General features: G+C 38.7%; 1 protein-coding gene across 1 annotated transcript in view; it reads right to left on the bottom strand.

The window, feature by feature from the left end:
* Positions 1–19,009, bottom strand: part of Znf407 (zinc finger protein 407) — a 501,268-nt gene that overhangs the window by 216,917 nt on the left and 265,342 nt on the right. Inside the window, exons 5-6 of the mRNA XM_008850672.3 lie at positions 9,087–9,253; positions 5,158–5,241 (exon numbers count right to left, since the gene is read on the bottom strand). Coding sequence (XP_008848894.1) covers positions 5,158–5,241; positions 9,087–9,253 — 251 coding nt within the window. The remainder of the gene's footprint in view (positions 1–5,157; positions 5,242–9,086; positions 9,254–19,009) is intronic.

Genomic DNA, 19,009 nt, shown 5'->3' with positions numbered 1-19,009 from the left:
AAGGGCTGGTTTTGTGGACATGAATTCTTTCAGCCTATTTATGTCATGGAAAATTTTTCTTTCCCCTTCGATTATAATAGACATTTTGGCTGGGTAAAGTAATCTGGGTTGGCATCTGTGGTCATTTAGAACTGGGAACACTTTGGTCCAGGCTCTTCTGGCTTTCATAGTTTGCACTGAAACGTCAGCTGTAATCCTGATGGGTTTTCTTTTATATGTGACTTGTTTTTCTTTTGCAGCTTTCAGTATTGTTTCTTAGTTCTGTACGTTTAGTGTTTTTACTATGATGTGCCATGGGGAGTTCCTTTTCTGGTCCTGTCTATCTGGTGTTCTGTATGCTTCTTGTATTTGTATGGGCATGTCTTTCTTTAATTTTGCAAAATTTTATTCTACAACCCTGTTGAAGATCTGATCCATACCATTATCTTGAGATTCTTCTCCTTCCTGTATGCCTATGTTTTGTAATTTTTTTTTTATGGTGTCACATAATTTTTGCATATTCCATTCTTGTGTTTTCTTAAATTTTTCATAATCTTTGCTTGAGTAATCTAATTCGTCCATTTTATCTTCTAGTCATGATATTGTTTTCCATTTCATTCATCCTATTGGTGAGGCTTTCTCCTCTCATTTCTAATTGGCTTCCTGAGTGTTTCACTTCCTTCTACATTTCAGCCCGAGTAGTCTCCAATATTTCTCTTTTCTTAATTCATTCAGAAGCATATCCCTATCATCCTTCAGTTCTTTGATTTCTTTGTTTTGGTGTTCTTTAAATTCACTGAATTCTTTTATCATGTTTATAATTGTTCTTTTGAATTCCATGTCCTGTGTTATCTCTAGGTGGTTCTCATTGTACTCCTGTAGAGGCACATTGGTACTTCGTGGGGATATATTATTTTGGTTTTTCATGTTATTATATTTTTCTCTGTGATACTGACGTGAATTTCTTTCATAGTTTCTGATTCTTGTGTGAGACTTAAGCTTTCCCTTGTGTAAATTAGATCTGCTCCTTTTTGTAAACTTTATGTGACTCTGTGGTTTGCTTGTTTGGCATGAAAAGCTGGTTGGTCTAGGCTTCAGGTTCTCTCTTTTGATTTTAAATTGTAGTGGCCTAATTGCTTTTGTCTTCAGGAGTTCCCACAAACGCCCAAATGAGATGAGGCGCAGATGCTCTCAGGCTTTCTCCTAAGGTCTGGATCCCTCCAGGAAAGATGCTGCCCTCAGGAATTCGGGTGCTGGCCTGGCCTGGGAGCAGGGTCCTGGAAAGATGCTGGTCTCAGGAAGCTGGTGGCTGAGCCACCCAGGGATGCAAAGGGAGGTGGGGACTGGAAGAAGCACCAAAGAGCTCCTGTGGACAACTGCGGAACTGGGTTGGTCTGGATGCAAAGAATCAAGAAGCAGTGAGGATTCTAGGCATAGAGATCAGCCCAGGAGTCTGCAGTTCCAAGACAAGAAATGGGCAAGTACCCACGCTAGGAGGGGAGCTCCGAGGGTGAATGAGGCTGGGGGAGTCAAGGCATGGTGGGCGCTGCTGGACTTACCCAGGAAAGGTGCTAGCACCAGCATGCCGCAGGCTCTGCAGCCCAGGAAGCAAAGGGAGATGAGGGCAGAACCAGGCCCAGAGGGCTCCTGGGGACCAGGAAAGGTGCTGGCACCAGGACGCTCAGAGGTTGTGCAGCCCAGGGACTAGAGATTGACATTTTATATTTACCTTGACCATACCATAGACTAAACTAGGCAATGATATGACATTTTGAATTATATACAAGCTGTCAGGGAAATATATGATACATCAATAATATTATACAAAATATTATGCACAGAAATACTATGAATAAAGAAGAATCAGTCACATCTGTGCTACTGACAGTAAGAACTCCATGCCAATTATACAAAATATACTTTTTTTCAAATATGTAACATGACATTAATTTGGAACTCATGTATTCTGTTAATCTCTCACATATTCAGAACTATTACCCAATATGTAATTCCCTAATTTTATTTTCATGTGTTTGTAATTTCTTCAGGAAAAATACACTTGGAAATATACAGTTTCCTGTCTGTTAGTATCAATACAGAGTTAAGGGGTAATCTAAATGTGTAGACTGTGAAGACTCAAGGAAAATCTTAAAATCTTGAAAGTTTTAAACAAGAATTTCAATTTATTAAATATCTGATAAGTGTATGAAATGAGAAAATACCTTATAAAGAGGTGTACATTTGCTACAAAGGAGTCTTTGATAGAGGACTGATGGGGAATATTGCTTCACACTCATCTATCATTCCAAAGCCAGAAGCATAAATAAACCTCAGTTAATATATGAATTCGTTCAATAATTTCGTATAGTATACGTCAACAGAGACCTCCACATGTACTCTTTAAAGAACTCAGACAATACCAGGTACACTGGTGCACCCCTGGAGTCCCAGCTACTCGGCAGGTAGAGTTCTGGAGCCTACAAACTCAAGAACAGTCTGGGTAGCATAGCTGAAGCCCCTGTCTCAAAATGTAAATGGGGATAGAAGGGACAGAACAAGTACGTATAAATTTTCCTTTTTGTAGCAGTACTTAGCAGTTTAGGCTGTGCTGTTTTCACATTTGTCCTTTAAAAGCATTAATCTTGGCCAAAAGAACTAGTAAGAAATCCTGTGTATATTGGGTACCACTGATAGAAGAATAAAGGGAAGACAAAACAGGGACATTGGAATAGCCTGTTGCCATAGTGTCCTGTCCTTTTGTGTGTCAACCATCTGTCAGACTGGCTAACCACATCTCCTGGAAATCACACTTTGCATTCTTTAGGGTGGACTGGTGGTTATTAAGCTGGCAAGGTCTCTCCAACTGTACATGAGGATTGGCACCTGTGCCCTTGAATCAAGGGTCTCTGACAGGTGATAAAAGTAAATCTCAGAATGGAAGATGTTTCATGTCAGCACCCTAGACAGTCTGCATTGCAGTTGGGAATTATTTACGCCATTGGAACACTTTGGATACCTATTCCTTTCTGAGCTGATTGTAATTTGCCTGGACACTGTGGCAAAAAGGTAAACCATGTCAAAGATGGATACATCAAAGAAATACAGACTTCAAATGCACCATCAAAGAAATATAGACTTCAAATGCACCATCATGTCTAGCCTTGGAGAAAAAGGTATGTGTTGCTTAAACATTTAAAATCTGACATAAAAGCTAAGTGCCTAAGACTGAGCTAAACTGAGCTGCTTTATGGAAGCCAAGTCTTTTAAGAACTGACTTTGGTATTAAAGAATCATGTTTGATTTGTGCCACAGAGGCGGATAAATGCCAAAAAGACAGATACCTCTGTCTGTGAGACATTGTCCTATATGGTATAAAGTTAATAGCAAAGTAATAAGGAGCCTCTGGACCTGACATAAAATATAAAGTTGTGCCGGCTCAATGCAGGTTCCTGATCGATCCATCACCTGGAACGTCTGTGATCGCAGTCTTACTGACTCCTGCAGGGTGAAGGGGGTTACTAACACTGGAGGGGTTGCACAAGGTAAATCTGCTGTCCCCAGGACACATGGGATGGGGTGATGAGAGCTACAATGACATGTAAATCATAACACTTTTAGCATCAATAACTGAAAATAGTATGAATAAAACCCTCTTGACTGCATGGTTTCTGTACACATTTCCAACTTCTTCCTCCATGTTGGTCACAGAATGACGGCTGCCATCCACCAGGCCAATCATATACTGAATCCTTAAACTGGAATTAAACAATGTATGCATAGGTGGCATAGGTTGGATTTTAAATGTTTAAAAATTTAGCACTCTGTTTTTAAAGTTATGTTTCCAAGAACATGTTACAAATTAAAATTTTCCCTTCATCTCAGTGTCTCTTATCCCTCTGTAATTTTGACCTAAATACACTCACGATCTAAATGCAATGACTAGTGTACACTTTCTTAGATTCTGTAAATACTATCACCAGTAATGAAGCTGCCTGCACCTGAATAATAACGATACTTTATAAGTTGTACATAGCATATTTAAAATTTTTTCTTTATTCTTGAGAATTTCATACATGTATGCAACAACATAGGATCAATTATAACATCAGGTTCTCCCCCTCCAACTCTCCCCATGTAACCCAACAAGTCTTGCTCCCAACTTCATCTCTTTTTTAATAACACACTAAATCCAGTTAATGCAGCCCATATGCAAATGGGTGTAGGGCCATCCACTGGAGCATGAGGATCCTACTGCTGGCCACATCCTCAGAAGAGAATGATTTTCTCTCCCCTAGAAACTACCAACTGCCACTAACTCCTCAGTAAGGGGTGGGGCCTGTTAATTTCATACCACATGCAGTATAACTGCTAAATTCAACTATTTTCATGTTACACAAAAATGCAACATTTAGTTATACTTTGGTTACCCCATAACCTTCAATAGTAAAGACTGGATGACGGGAAAAATGTGACTCTTCTAGCAATTACAACGTAAAACTGACAAGAGACAGTACTGTCCTGGGCACAGTCATTTACTGTCATGTGGAATTGTCAGAACGATTATCTATAAGAACATTCTCTTCTGTTGAATCATGGAGAATGCATATCATGGGGCAGGTTATCCTCAGTGCATGCAATTAGCCCTCACATTGGTTCTTTGTTGCTATTTACTCTCAACAATAACTACCACAGCTCTGACTTCTGATCATATGGCCTCACAGATGGATCCAGAGATAAATACAGGAAGATAGGAAGGTGGGCAGAGACAGAAGGAAGGCAAACAAGAAGGGAAAGGGGAGTGAAGTGCAAGATGGGAAGAATGACTGAGAGAGACTTCTCCTACATGGGCTCCCCAGTACCCAAGTACCAACAGTAAGGCAAAGTCTTGCAGGCAGACTTAGGGAACAAATTTATTTTTCACTCACTTAACAAGCAGTTTATGGGGCTACCTGGTACCTTAAGTATATAGATGAGTGTGTTTTGAGTATATTAAAATAGATGATCTATTTTTTTATAAACTCTGTGCTTATGAAGTACATGAGAGCCTACAGAAAGACCCAATCAAATAAGATCTTGAATAAAGGAAAAGAAACCCATGAGGCCAGCAGTGGTGGCTGGGTATCTAACACCTTTGCCTCATCCCTACAGAGAGAGGTCAGGGACAGACTCAGTACTGACCTGTGTGCTGCCTGCGGTGCTTGGTGAGGGCGTGCCGGGTCCCGCCAGCAAAGCCACAGAGGTCACAAAGAAATGACTTCTCGCCTGTTGCAACAATAAACAGATGAGGGACTGTGGAGGTCACAGATCATTAAAACATATCTATCAAGGCTTTCAGGGTTACTAATTCCTCCAATCAAATGTTTCCATGTAAATATGTCAAATGGGAATGAAATTACCACTGCGGTTTATTGACTGTGATAAAATCTGAAAAGCACCACTGAACATAATTACATACTTGTCAGACCCATAAAAATTAGCTTTATTATCAATGGAATGGTTTTGTACAACTTCATTTCTGGTAGATGTCTTCCAGATGGGGCTGCTTTATGCACTTGAACAGTTTTTATGCATATCCTGATTTTTTACAATTCCCATACATCTGGCCTTTCTGAGCTGAGTAAAGACTGCTTGGAATAGTTAATACACAGTATATGTAATTCTGCTTGAATAAAATATATTTAATTTTCTAACAACCTAAGAACACTGAATTGGTTTCACCTGATTCTATCAGCATCTTCTTTAATCACTCCATACTTAATAATATGAATTTAAATGGTTTCCTTGAACATACTGAGGAGCCGGAGGAAAATGAAATTCACATTACTCAGTACCAAGAACAACTCAATGCTATTTGTGTTCCTCAAACTTTCATGGAATTTAAAAAAAAAAAAAAAAAAAGATGCCCAGGGATTCCTAAAGAATGTCTAAAAACCTCGTATTACTTATCTTCAGTGATAGCTCTGGACAGGAAACAGCTGCAGAATCAAAGGCACATCTGGCAGATGTAGTACTTGCTAAGTGTACAAATGCATGCTTTCTTAGCAACTTTACATATGCTAACTTCTTGGCCTCTCGTTTATAAAGGCAATATATCTTTTTACTGTGCAAATTTAGGCAGTAAGTGCTAGCCAGCTAGGTAGTTCATCCCTCGAGACTCACAATGAAGAACAAAACAGAATTTAAAAAATACTAACCCTGGAGAGACTAAGCAAAAGTATGACTTCCAGAAATAAAGTAAAACACAGGTGACTATGTTTACACATCTCTGTCATTTAGACATCAATGCAATAAGTCTTTCTAGGGTTCCCTATAATCGGTCTGCTTTATTCCAGGTTTGCTGTTACATCGCAATTTTAAGTGGCAAAGCATTGGGGAACAATAATTGTTGTTTTAAGGTTAGAATAAATAATAAACACAGGAAAGTGGCATAGTACTGGCAATCAAAGAGCACTCCTCCAAGTAAGAGCATTTCTAGTTTTCCAAAGAAGAAAATCAGCAAAGAAGCCCTTAACCAAAACCTGGCTAGATTCATTACCAAACGGTATGTTACAGTGTTCATTATCACTCAATGGGCAAAGCTAAAATGAACCACTTTCCCGAACCCTTCTTTCTTACACTGGGGTCACCCTTCATTCCTTGGTATCACTACTTCCATATAGGAAGAATAGAGTAGATGGGCTGTGAAAAATAAAGTTTAATTATAATCACTCACCTGTTTAGTCAATTTGAAATACAAATCTTTCTAACTAGCTGTATTATCAATTAAAAGCACTGAAGTAGACAATTTTTTATACACTAAAGAGGATTTACTCCTTAATGTTAGCATTTCATTCTATGTTGAGGCAAAACTGTCTCTACAATCTACGTATGGCCACAGTTTTACAGGCCGTTTTGTGTGTACTGGCACAAACCATCTGTTTTCACACTTGAACCGGGGGCATGAGGACTGAAGGTTCAGAACTGTGGGTTTGTGCCATTACACACATGTGCTAAGGCATATACACATACATGTCATGGAGTGAGAGCTGGAATGTGGGAGCAATAGTTGTCAGGAGTGCTAACAAGGAAGAAGCACTCCTTCACTCTGGAGAAGCATGCTGCCCTTCATCCATTTATGAAACAACTACTTTGTGACTTATATCTTTCTTACAAAATTAAAGTATTAATAAACATAGATGAAAGTTAACAGAATTTACATTCTCTAAATGTATACATGCCATGCATATTAAGGTCTAAACTCTTCCCTATTTTAAGGTATATACATACAGAAAGGCAAAAACTCATTTTCCAGGTGATTTGATTCCAGATACATTAGTGACCTTGATTTTTTGATGTGTAAAATTTTATCTAGGATGTTAGTCTCCAATGTATTGTATGTCATATTTACCTTGGTGGCTTGATTTGTTTTCAAAATCAATTTTTACTTGCCCTTTTTTTGAGAGAGAGAGAGAGAGATGAGAGGAATGAGGAGGGGGTAACTGTTGAACAGTGAGTAAGAGAGTATATTTTTTTGAGAAAAAAAATTAAAGAAAAACTAAATGCAGTATTTCACTGAACAAAGAGAGGGTTCATTTAGCACATCATATTTTTATAATAGCAGAGACTTAATGGAAGACTTCTGTTAGTAACAACTTGAATTAGTTTCAAGTATGCCATTTTACATTCAAATGTAGAAAGACATGGAAACCAATCCTTTATTTTCTATTAGAAAACAGCCACTGTCCCCTATCTCTCATTATGGTGCAGACTACAAGACCTAACAACAAAAATCCATATTATTGATCCAGCCAAGTCTCCACAATTATTCTTTAGAAGGAAACGCCGACGATAAATTACATCTGCACTGGCTTTTCATCTGCTGTTCGATATAAGTGATCTCTCAGGGCAGGCTGGAGACCTTAAATCGTCAACACCCTTGTCAAGGAAGCTAAGGAGGCCTGGGCTTCCCACAAACTGCTTCAGAAGAACTTTTAAGCTGTAATTTCTAACAATAATATAGGATTCTCAGCAATCAGAACATTTTCGAATACTAATAAGAATTATTATTTTTAGCTGAAATAAAATATATTCTGAGTGGTCTACAGAGAAAGAAGGCCAAAATATCAAATAGCTCATAGAACCATCTTTGAGGAAAGTACTCAAATATAAGATTACCAAGACTTGGGTCCATTGTAGTGAGACTCTGAAAAACAAGCATGAACAAAACACTTGTCCACGGGGTATATACTTATGAAGGAACCAACCGAGCATCCTCATGACCACACCCAGCAGGTGGATTCTCAATACTGCTTGATTATATTACAAATGGTCATTCTTAATGTTTTCATGCAAACTTTATGTGAATGGGGGCTTTTTAAGAGACAATTTTCTTAAAAAAATTCATAGTAGCTCAATTTAGATTAGTCTCTATTAAGAACTCTTCTGTCTGACATTCTCCTTCCCTGAAGAGAGATATTAAATTGCTAACATTTTTAATGGTACATAAAATTAAGATTGAATAAGTTAAAAAATGTTACTATACTTTGATTATATCCATAATTAAATACAAGACCAGCTATCTTTGAAAACATAATATCCCAATATGATAAGGGTCAAATCTAAGAAGCTATGCTTTTTAGAAAATATATTTATTTTGGGGGGATATGCACAAGAGTACAATGCCCACACAGGCTACAAGAGGGTGTCAGACCCCATGGACCTGGTGTTACAGGTGGCTTGACGCGCTTGATGTGGGTACTGGGAACTGAACTCCAGTCCTCTGCAAGACAGCAAGTGCTCTTCGGTGCTGAGCCATAATGCCAGTCTTTCTATGAAGCAATGTATGAATACATACATATACACACCAGAAACAAGCTGCCAAATCTAAGCGTATACTATTTAAACATATGCACACATATACAACATAAACCAAAATGTCACATTAAAGCTACTCTGATCACTAAAGAGGGAAAAATGGAGTATGTTTTCATAAACAATACCAAAATCTTAAACTTTACAAAAAGGTCATGATTTCCACTGGATGCTATCAAGAAAATCAATGTACACATTCCTAGAATCCCCAGCCCTAACCCCGTGCTTAGTCCCCGGTTTAGAGGGGCATGGCACACCTGTATGCGTCCTGTAGTGGTCTTTCATCGCAGAGGCTGTGAGGAATGAGTAGTGGCATGTAGGCCAGGTGCACTTAAATGGCTTTTCTCCTGTGTGGAGTTTCATGTGGTTGTTCAAGGCCCACTTCTCTGTGAAACTTCTATCACATAAGTGGCATGTAAATTTCCTGCAAGAAGGAGAGAGAAAAAAATGTAAATTTGATCTGTACACTCACATCTAGGGCAACAGACAAGAGCATGTGGTAACCCTGAAGTGTGGTGCACACGCAGCGTCTTCAAGGAGAGCTGCAGGCCGGGTCTGTCATGTCTGTATAACCAGGCATTGATTTTTCTGTCGAGGCCTGGCACTTCAGCCATTTATTCTCTGCTTTGCGGTTGGGCCCAACGGGTTTGAAAAATTCTGTTACAGTCCAGTCACCCCTGAGGCAAAAGTGAGAATAGATTTCACCTGTACAGGCCTACGCCACTTATCCAGGGCATGGGCTGTCAGAGCAAAGGCTAAATGAAATGCTATCCATACTCAACCACTCAGACAAGCCCTGCTGTCTGCCACAGCGTCTGACTGCTGAAACTGCACTGCTCCTGAGAGACGCCCAGCAGCCCTGCAGCACCATGGTCCTGGAGAGAAGAGGGGGCCCCGAAAGTTGTTCCTAATTAAGCAATCCCTCTAGGTTGTTAGCACGTGGGTATATGAAAAAGTTCCTTTAAGAATAAAACAAGTTATAACAATGTATTTTAATAAAATGAGACTTTGGAAAAACAGAAACCACAGGTATCTCCTATATGAAAATAAAATACTGAAAATAACAAATCAATCCTTCTTCAATAAAGCATTTCAATGCCCACTTCAATTTAAAATCTTTCAGTGTCCTGCGTAATATAGGAACTATGAAGCACACTCATGTTTACAGTGCATCCTCTGCTGATCATGTTCCTTGTCACCTGTATTCATGAAATGACCAATAAAATTTGCTTTTTGTTTCTAATGCAATTGAGTTTTAAGCAATCTCTGTGAAAAATAGTGTTGAGCTAATTAATTCAGAATAATGAACAATCAAAAATTTAAACTAATAATTAATATTGTACAATTTTAATACTTTGGTAAGCATTATTTCAGTGAAGATCAAACAAGGCAGCTTGGGTTCACTGTAAGTCGGACTATACTTTTAGATAGTTAATCCAATTAAAAACATAAGAACTTAATAACTGGTTTAAACCATCAACATGGAGCTATGGGAGGTATATATTTTCACGTAAAGTCTTTAATCATGATTTTACAAATTCTTACAGCTTTGTTCAGACAGAAAAAGAATCTTAAGTTCCTAATAACCTGATTTTTGGCTAAATGTGGATTACTTTAAAAAAATTAATCAGTTCAACAAACCTCTATGAATCCAGTTATAAATCATACTTTATAAAAATCTCCCTTTTATTACATAGATTTATAGTTACTTCTTAAATGTAATAGAAGCAAAAAATGCCAAATATTTAAGAAATGTTCTAGAATATCTGAAGTGCTTCATTAACAGTAAACTGCCAATTTACTTCTCTCTGTAATGAATGTGAGGAAACACTGCATCTATGCCCATTAGCACAGACAGGCTTTGAAATCACTGTATCATTTTATTATTGCTAACTTGTACTAGAGAATGTCATATATAACTAAATACTTTGAAATGCACTGCAAAAAATATCATGTCCATATATCTCTTTGACGGGTCTTCATGCATTTAGCATTTCAAAACCATGACAGGGATCTTATTTCCAAGATAAATTCCCCTATCTACTTATTTCTCCATGTATTTATTGTGGAACTAACCTCCTACAAGAAATAAATAAGGAGGTTAAGTAGATGCTATCTTTAACAAATAGTTTCTCCAGACTGTATTACAACTTTATGAATGACAAAATAAATCCCTCAGTTTTAAATCTACCATGATGTGCATTTAACAAAATTACATCTACAAAACCTCAACATACATTCTCTATTATTCATACATAATAAAAATGTTCAACTGAAGCTCAATGCCTGTCCTGAAAGGACAAAAGTCAGATAACTAAGGAACTAAAACTACCACTGGACTTTTAGAAGGCTTCCCATTTTACAATATGCTTTATGAAAACGAGTAAATTCATCCACTAGAAAATTGAAAGAATGAAAATATTCCCAACATAAGCCATCCTTTCAAAGACTAAGGCCTACTCATCAGAATGCTTCCTCCCCAAAATCACTTGTCTTCAGGCCACTAGTCAGTGAGGACATTTACCTCTGAAGGGCCTTGGCTTTTCCTGCAGCCTTAGACTGAAGGACAGCAAAGTCTATTCTGGGATGATCTTAGAAAGAACCAACCATCTGCTACTGTTAGAACACTATTCTGGAGGTATAGAGTGATCAGGAGGGTAAAAGGAGGTCTGGATTTCAAAAAAATTATCTGCTGATAGGGAGAAAAATAAAACTCAATGCTGGAGAAATGTGAAATGTCATCAGAGATTAAAAAGATAGAAACAGGCAAACTGGGCATGGCGTCACACACATTTAATCCCAGCACTCGGGAGGCAGAGGTAAGTGAATCTCTGTGAGATCAATGCTAGCCTAGTCTCCATGGCGAGTTCCAGGCCACCTGGGGCTACAGGGAGGTCCTGTCTCAAAAAGACAAAAACAAAAACAAACAAAACCCCCAAGAAGAGCAACAACAATGCAGATGATCTCTTCCTATGTAGCCTAGGCTGACCTTGAACTCACTATGTAATTCAGACTTCCCTTGAACTCATAGTCCTCCTTCTTTAGGCTCCTGAGTGCTGAGATTACAGATGTATGCAACTATGCAGTTATAAACACATTTGAACCAGAAAATTTATGAGTGTCTGGGCTGTGAATGCATCACTGTGCTGGGAGCCTGGTAGACTACAACTGCACTGACTGGGAACCCATCTAGATGTTACCCTGTGTGCCTATTCACCTAGCTATTCATCTGTTCCTTTTATAACAGCCTTTATAATAACCTAACAAGCATAAGAAGTGTTTCCTGAGTTAGCTAAGCTGATAAATAAATATATATGTGGATATATATATTCATTATATATATATATTCATTCTACCGGTTCTGTTTCTTTAGAGAACCCTGACTAATACAGTAGGGCAGACTGGAGGCTCCCTAGAGGTGGTGGCATTTAACTTCGACAGTGAAAGATAGGTGACAAGTGGGAACACAGACTCACAAGGGAAGATGCCACTGACAGAAGTCTAGGAGAGAAAACCCGAGTTAGGAAAACAAGAGTGGTAGAGCCTTTCAGGTCCACATATAGACCACCTTCCCTCAAAATCCCCCCAAAGCAGATATAAGTCAAAGCCTTGTGACTTAAGTTGTTTTACAAGAGAAAAGTCTTGCTTAACTCAACTTATAATTTGTATTAAATTTATCTATAAATCTTTATGTAAACATTAAAAAGAGATTCATTTCACAAAAATTCACTAGTGAAGATAGGTAGTCATTGAAAAGCTGGACAAAGGTGAGTCACTGACCACTATGTACAGATTATAATGTTAAAGGGAGCATCACATAAGTGCCTCAGAGAAAAGGGCTGCATCTGTTTCACCCTCTCAAGGCCAGGAAAAGCCTGGTCTGAGGGCTGGACAAAAAACGCAGAGTGGCAGGAAGAGCTGACTGTGATAAGTACTCTCCTCCTCCCCTTCAGGATCAGAAAGAAGGCTATGGGCATCACAGTAACAAAGACTATTCCAGGTACAGGCTTCCAAATTCTCATAGCAAAGGGTCTGCTCACCTTTCTGGGCTTTGGTTAGCTCACAGATCATAGCCTATTTCAAACAGGCTAGGGCAGGGTGGCACCTACTGCAGGGATTTATGTATACACATTGACAGCCATGTTTTCTGTATTTGGAATTCTAGGCACTTGAAATTAACTTTTGAGTTTTTGAACTTTAAAAAATGGTATGATGGGCACCAGAGAGGCATGAAGATGTGCTCAGCACAAAGCCTCCTTTGGGGGCAGGGGACCTCTGGGTAACAGCTCTTAGGTATGCTGGCTTCCTTATCGAATATGTACTTCAACATTTTAACTAAAAAGTATCAACTGTCTAAAATCATAATCAGATTGAGAATAAAAAGGGCAGTTTTCTACTTTACTTTTCCTTAGGCATTACTAGTCAGATTTACTGGATATAAAGAGAGATCTCAAAAGTAAACTAAGTCACAAGAGAAGTAAGTCAGGATACTATCAGACTTCTTGGCAGCCCAAATGGTCAGAAGATGATGCAGGAATGGTGTGGAAATGTTGAAGGAAGTCATTCCGAATACAGACTGCTATGCATTCAACCTTCGGCAACTCCTGGGAAGGTATGTTTGTTCACCAGTACCTATGCTGAAAGTCCATGAGGCTAAAAGGCTCTGCACTGGAATCCTTGCCCACATGGGTAACAGTGGCCTCAAAGTCAATTAAGAGTTCAATTTCTGTACAAATTCACAAGGGTTCCTAAGTGAAACAGTGTTCCTAAACACCATCCTAAGCATATTTCTGCTATTCTGGCACAGCTGAAGGAGGTTGCAAAGCTCAGCTCTCTACTGTTCCTTAGCTCCCCTGCTGAAATGGGAGTGCTCAGGTCCTGCCTGCTACACAAAAGGACAGAGAAATGAGGTGTGTCCATGGACCCTTTGTAAGCTTCTTTTCTTACATGATTTGTGGTAACAGAGCCAGTGAACCATGTCTACATTGAAAAATGAGCACTTTACCAGGGCTAGATCTCTCTGCCCTACAGTAGGGTAGGAGCTGAGACCTTAGCCTGGATCCAGCCTCCAGGACATGGTGAGCTTCCCCAAATCCCAAAGTGCCCAAACCCTAATCAGGATCATATGAGGTCTCTCCTGCTTTGCCAGGCCTAGACCTGTCTGACCTACAGTAAGGGCCCAGACCTCAGCAGACTGTCTGAGAGTGCCTGGGTCTGACCTCAGTTTTGTGGTGAGCTTCCACAAATTGTGCCATGCCCAACCCCTAACTGGGACCACATAAGGGCCCTCCCACTTCTCCAGGGCTAGACCTCTCTGTCCTATAGTAGGGTAGGGGATGAGACCTTAGTAGACATTCTGAGAGAGAGAACCTGAAACCTAGACCAACCAGCATTACATACCAACCAAGGGACACCAATAATACAAACAGAAGCAGACTTCAACTCAAGAAAGGAATGCTTGAGTTTCATACCAGAATCACAAACAACAAAAGAAATCCACATGCCAAAATCACAACGGAAAAATAATAATATGGAAAAGCAATATGGAGTTTGTCACCAAACTCCACCAGTCCTGTAGAAGAGTTCTACAAGGAGAAGCCTGAAGAAATAATCCAGGACACAGTATTTGAAAGAACAATTATAACCATGATCAAGGAATTCAACAGATTTAAAGAATACACAGACAAATCAAAGAACTAAAAGAGTATAGGGATAAACTTCTGACTGAATTTACAAAAGAGGTAGAAATATTAAAGAAAATGAAGGCTGAAATGGAGAAGGAAGTGAAAAACTCAATAAACCAACAACAGGAGAAAGCCTCACTAGTAGAAGGAATAAAATGGAAAACAGAATATCAACTCAGGACAATAACATTAAAGAACTGGATCACTCAAGCAAAAAATATGAAAAAAAAAACCCACAGGAATGGAATATGCAGGAAATGTGCGATACCATGAAAAGACCAAATCTATGTATCATAGGCATAGAGGAAAGAGAATTTCAGGTTAACGGTATTGACAAGCTCTTAAAAAGGATTGTAGAAAAGAATTTCCTAAAATTAAAAAAAGACATTCCCATACAAATATGAGAAGTACATAGAACACCAAATAGGATCAGAAAAGAAACCTTCCATGGCATATAGTAGCAAAAGCGCTAAATGTACAGAATGAAGAGCGAATACTGAAAGCTGCAAAAGAAAAACAAGTCACATATAAAGGAAATCCATCAGAATTACAGCTGACTGTTCAATGCAAACTATGAAAGCTAGAAGAGTCTGGACCAAAGTATTCCCAGTTCTAAATGACCATAGATGCCAACCCAGAGTACTGTACCCAGCAAAAGTGTCTACTATCATTGAAGGGGAAAGAAAAATCTTCCATGACATGAATAGACTGACAGAATACATGTCCACAAAACCAGCCCTTCAAAGAATACTTGAAGCAATACAAAGAATGGAGAAAGGAACAACCATACCCCAGGGGCAACAGAAAGAAACTTAATGAAAGTATAATTGTGGAAACAAAATTAGACAAAGAATACAAACAGTAATCAAAATCATGTCAATCAATATACATCTTTCAATAATAACTTTAAATATCAATGAACTGAACTACCCAATCAAAAGACACAGGTTAGTCAAATGGATTAAGAAACAAAATCCATCCTTTTGTTGTGTGCAAGAAACCCATCTCACCTTCAAGGATAGGAACTACCTTACGGTGAAACGATGAAAAAGAATATTCCAAGAAAATGGCACTAAGAAGCAGGCATTGCAATTCTAATATCTGACTAAATAGATTTCAATCTAAAACTAATCAGATGAGATAAAGAGGGTCACTTCATTCTGATCAAAGAAACATTAACTAAGAAGATATTATAATCATGAACATATATGCACCAAACTCTGGTGCACCCAAATTCATAAAAGCAACACTACAGGACTTTAAGACACAGATTAATCCCAACCCACCAATTGTAGGGGACTTCAATACCCCACAGTCTGCATTAGACAGGTCAATCAGAAAAAGAATAATCAGAGAGACATCTGAATTAAATGACATCATAAATCAAATTAACCTAACATCTACAGAATATTCCACCCAAGCACCAAAGAATACACTTTCTATTCAGCATCACAAGGAACTTTCTCAAAAACTAACCACATACTGGCAATAAGCTACAAGATATAGGTGTAGGAAAGGACTTTCTAAATCGGACACCAGTTGCTCAGGAATTCAGGTCAACAATCAACAACTGGGACCTTATTAAACTAAAAAGCTTCTGTGCAGCAAAAGAGACAATCAAAAAGTGAAGAAAAAACCCACAGAGTGGGGGAGAAAATATTCACCAGTTACACAACTGACAAAGATTTAAAATCCAGAATATATAAAGAATTCAGAAAACAAAGAATCAAGAAAACAATTAACAAGATGGGCTAACAATCTAAACAGAGAGTTCGCTAAAGAAGAAATAAAGATAGCTAAAAAACATCTTAAAGAGATGTATCTTTGCTCTGGAACTTGTTATTGAGTACGTTAAAGCTGAAGAAATAAAGATGGCTAAGAAAATCACCTTTAAAGTACTGAACATCCTTAGTAATTAGAGAAATGAAAATTAAAACTACCTTAAGATTTCATCTTACCCCAATCAGACTGGCTAGGATCAAGAGAACAAATGATACCAAATGCTGGTGAGGATGTGGGGAAAGGGGAACACTCATCCACTGCTGGTGGGATTGCAAACTCGTGCGACCTCTATGGATAGCAGTGTAGAGAACTTTTAAAAACCTAAAAATGAACCTACCATATATGACCCACTTATACCACTCCTTGGCATATATCCAAAGGACTCATCCTATTGCAGATACATTTGTACAGCCATGCTTGTTGTTGCTCTTTTCACAAGAGCTAAGAGATGGGAGCAATCCTAGCACCCCTCAACTAAAATATGGTTAACAGAAATATGGTACATTTACAAAATTAAGTTCAACACAGCACTAAAGAAATATGAAATAATGAAATTTATAGTTAAATGGATGGATCTAGAAACTGTTATACTGAGTGAAGTAACACAGACTGAGAAAGACAAAAGAAGTATGTTCTCCCTCATTTGTGGATCCTGGTGCCAAATCCTTATAAATGAGTACACATCCTGATGGAACTGCAGGAACCAGGAAAATGAAAGGGAGCCAGGGAGGTAAAGGGAAAGAAGGAACCCAGGAGAAGAATAGTAGGAGACAGGTGTTAGCAAAGGAGAAATGTGTAAAAGGGGGGTAGTTAAATGAGAGGGGGGGAAGGAGGGCGCTATAAAGAACTATGGGAATAAAGGGGAAAAAGAAGTTCAAGAGAGGTGGGACTATAACAGACAGGAATTATCAAGGGAAAATGGGGACATTTTAAATCGGGAGGGTGGGGAGGGAGGATAGGAGAGGGAAAGAGAAGAGGTAAATAGTGCCTAGCTAGTATAAAAAAACAGAGGAAATTGTATTAGTCTAAAAACCTACTGAAAATTTACACATACAATAACCCTACATGAATCCATGTAGCTGAAGAAGACATAACAAGAAACAGTGCCAGACAGGAGAAATCTTCCTTTGAGCTATTGGCCAGAGTAGCCTAAGAGACTTCCAAAAGAAACCTTCCTTTGACTTGTTGGCAAGAGTAGACTATTATACAGGCTATTGGTACAATTTTTGATTACTTTCCAGAACTTGATGGTAAAAGCCTATTGCTGAACACAGGATTTGGAGCAATGGAGCTGGAAATGACCTGGAAGCCACCTCCCCTGAAAGCAAGTTCTCATAGCTTCAGAGAACACCAAGTAAGCTGCTAAGGGAGGACATCAATCGATGGTCCAACCCCAGCTTGAAGGCCTAAAAACCACATCATTGAGCAGCACAGCAAATAACATTTGTGCAGTAGTAGCACTTTTATCTTGGGCTCAATCAATAGCTACCTAATTGGAATTAAACCCCACTCGATGGGAGAAAACTTATGTGTGGTACTGTAAACCTAGCCAAATACACATAGCCAGAGGTCATAGATCTTATAGAAAACTCCAAGGCTATCACATCCCTAGACAAATGTAATTTCTTACTATGTGCAAAATATGGATCCTTAAATTTATAGACCAGTATCCCAGTTACCACCAATCAAAGAAGCTTCTTTTTCAAGAGACAGGGATAATTACAGGATTCTACAACTGGTCACACACAAAGACTGTCTGTGAATTGCCCAAGTCTAAGTGGCACCTCTAGGATGCAACCATTATACCTAAGGTTCAGGGATCATAGAACAAGGGATATGACGAACACTAATGCAGCTTTCAATTCTCATCCATGAAGCTCCCTCATGCAACAGAGGGCTAGGAACACAAAAGGTCACAAATGGCCAAAATGCAGTGAATAAGAGTAAGCAGAGTGTGGGTCCTTGGACAGGACTCCTTTATTGAGGTCTCAGGTACCTCGGGTACCTCAGGGGGCAGAAAGATTGTAAAAGCCAGGGAGGAGGTGCATGATCATACGGAAATAGTCCTATAAGTGCCTAGAACACTTGTCATACAAACCTACAGCAATGTCAGCATGCAGAAGACCCATGCAAACTTAAGCACATAAAAACCCAGCAAAGAACTGTGGAAATGAACAGCAGGCCCTAACCTTAGTAAAAGAATTATTGGCAGCTGATTACTTCTGGGTGAGAATAGCTGATCTTCTTAAAAGGACAGACTCTAGATAGGCTGATTAGAACCCAGTGCATGAATCAAAGGACATTTGGGGACACTAACCTTACATGATAGACCTTAACACAAATGACAGAATGTATGAAATCTGGTGTGTGTGGGGGTGCCAAAGGGGAGGGGGGGGGTATAAAGATGATTTTTTCTGTATGAAATGCAGAAAAATTCAGTAAAATTTTTTAAAAAAGAAAAATAAGAAGAGAGAATACTAGCAAGCTTCAATGTCAGCTATATAATGAAATCTGAGATTCCTCATCTGGGTGCTATGAGGCATCATGTACGGAATTAAATGCAAGGATTAGTAGTAAACAAAACTGTCTCTATGACTAACACACTATTTTCATAAACATGTTGGAATTATAAAACTTTTTGAGTATTTCCTTGCTTTTGAATGGTTAAACAAGAGCAATGTTATATTAAAAAAAAAACTTAATTTGGTCAGGTG

Source organism: Nannospalax galili, unplaced genomic scaffold (assembly GCF_000622305.1).
Source record: "Nannospalax galili isolate Female #2095 unplaced genomic scaffold, S.galili_v1.0 scaffold243, whole genome shotgun sequence".
In the NCBI taxonomy this organism is placed as follows: Eukaryota; Metazoa; Chordata; class Mammalia; order Rodentia; family Spalacidae; genus Nannospalax; species Nannospalax galili.
Note: the sequence above shows the minus strand (reverse complement) of the source record. Positions and strands in the feature narration are given on the sequence as shown.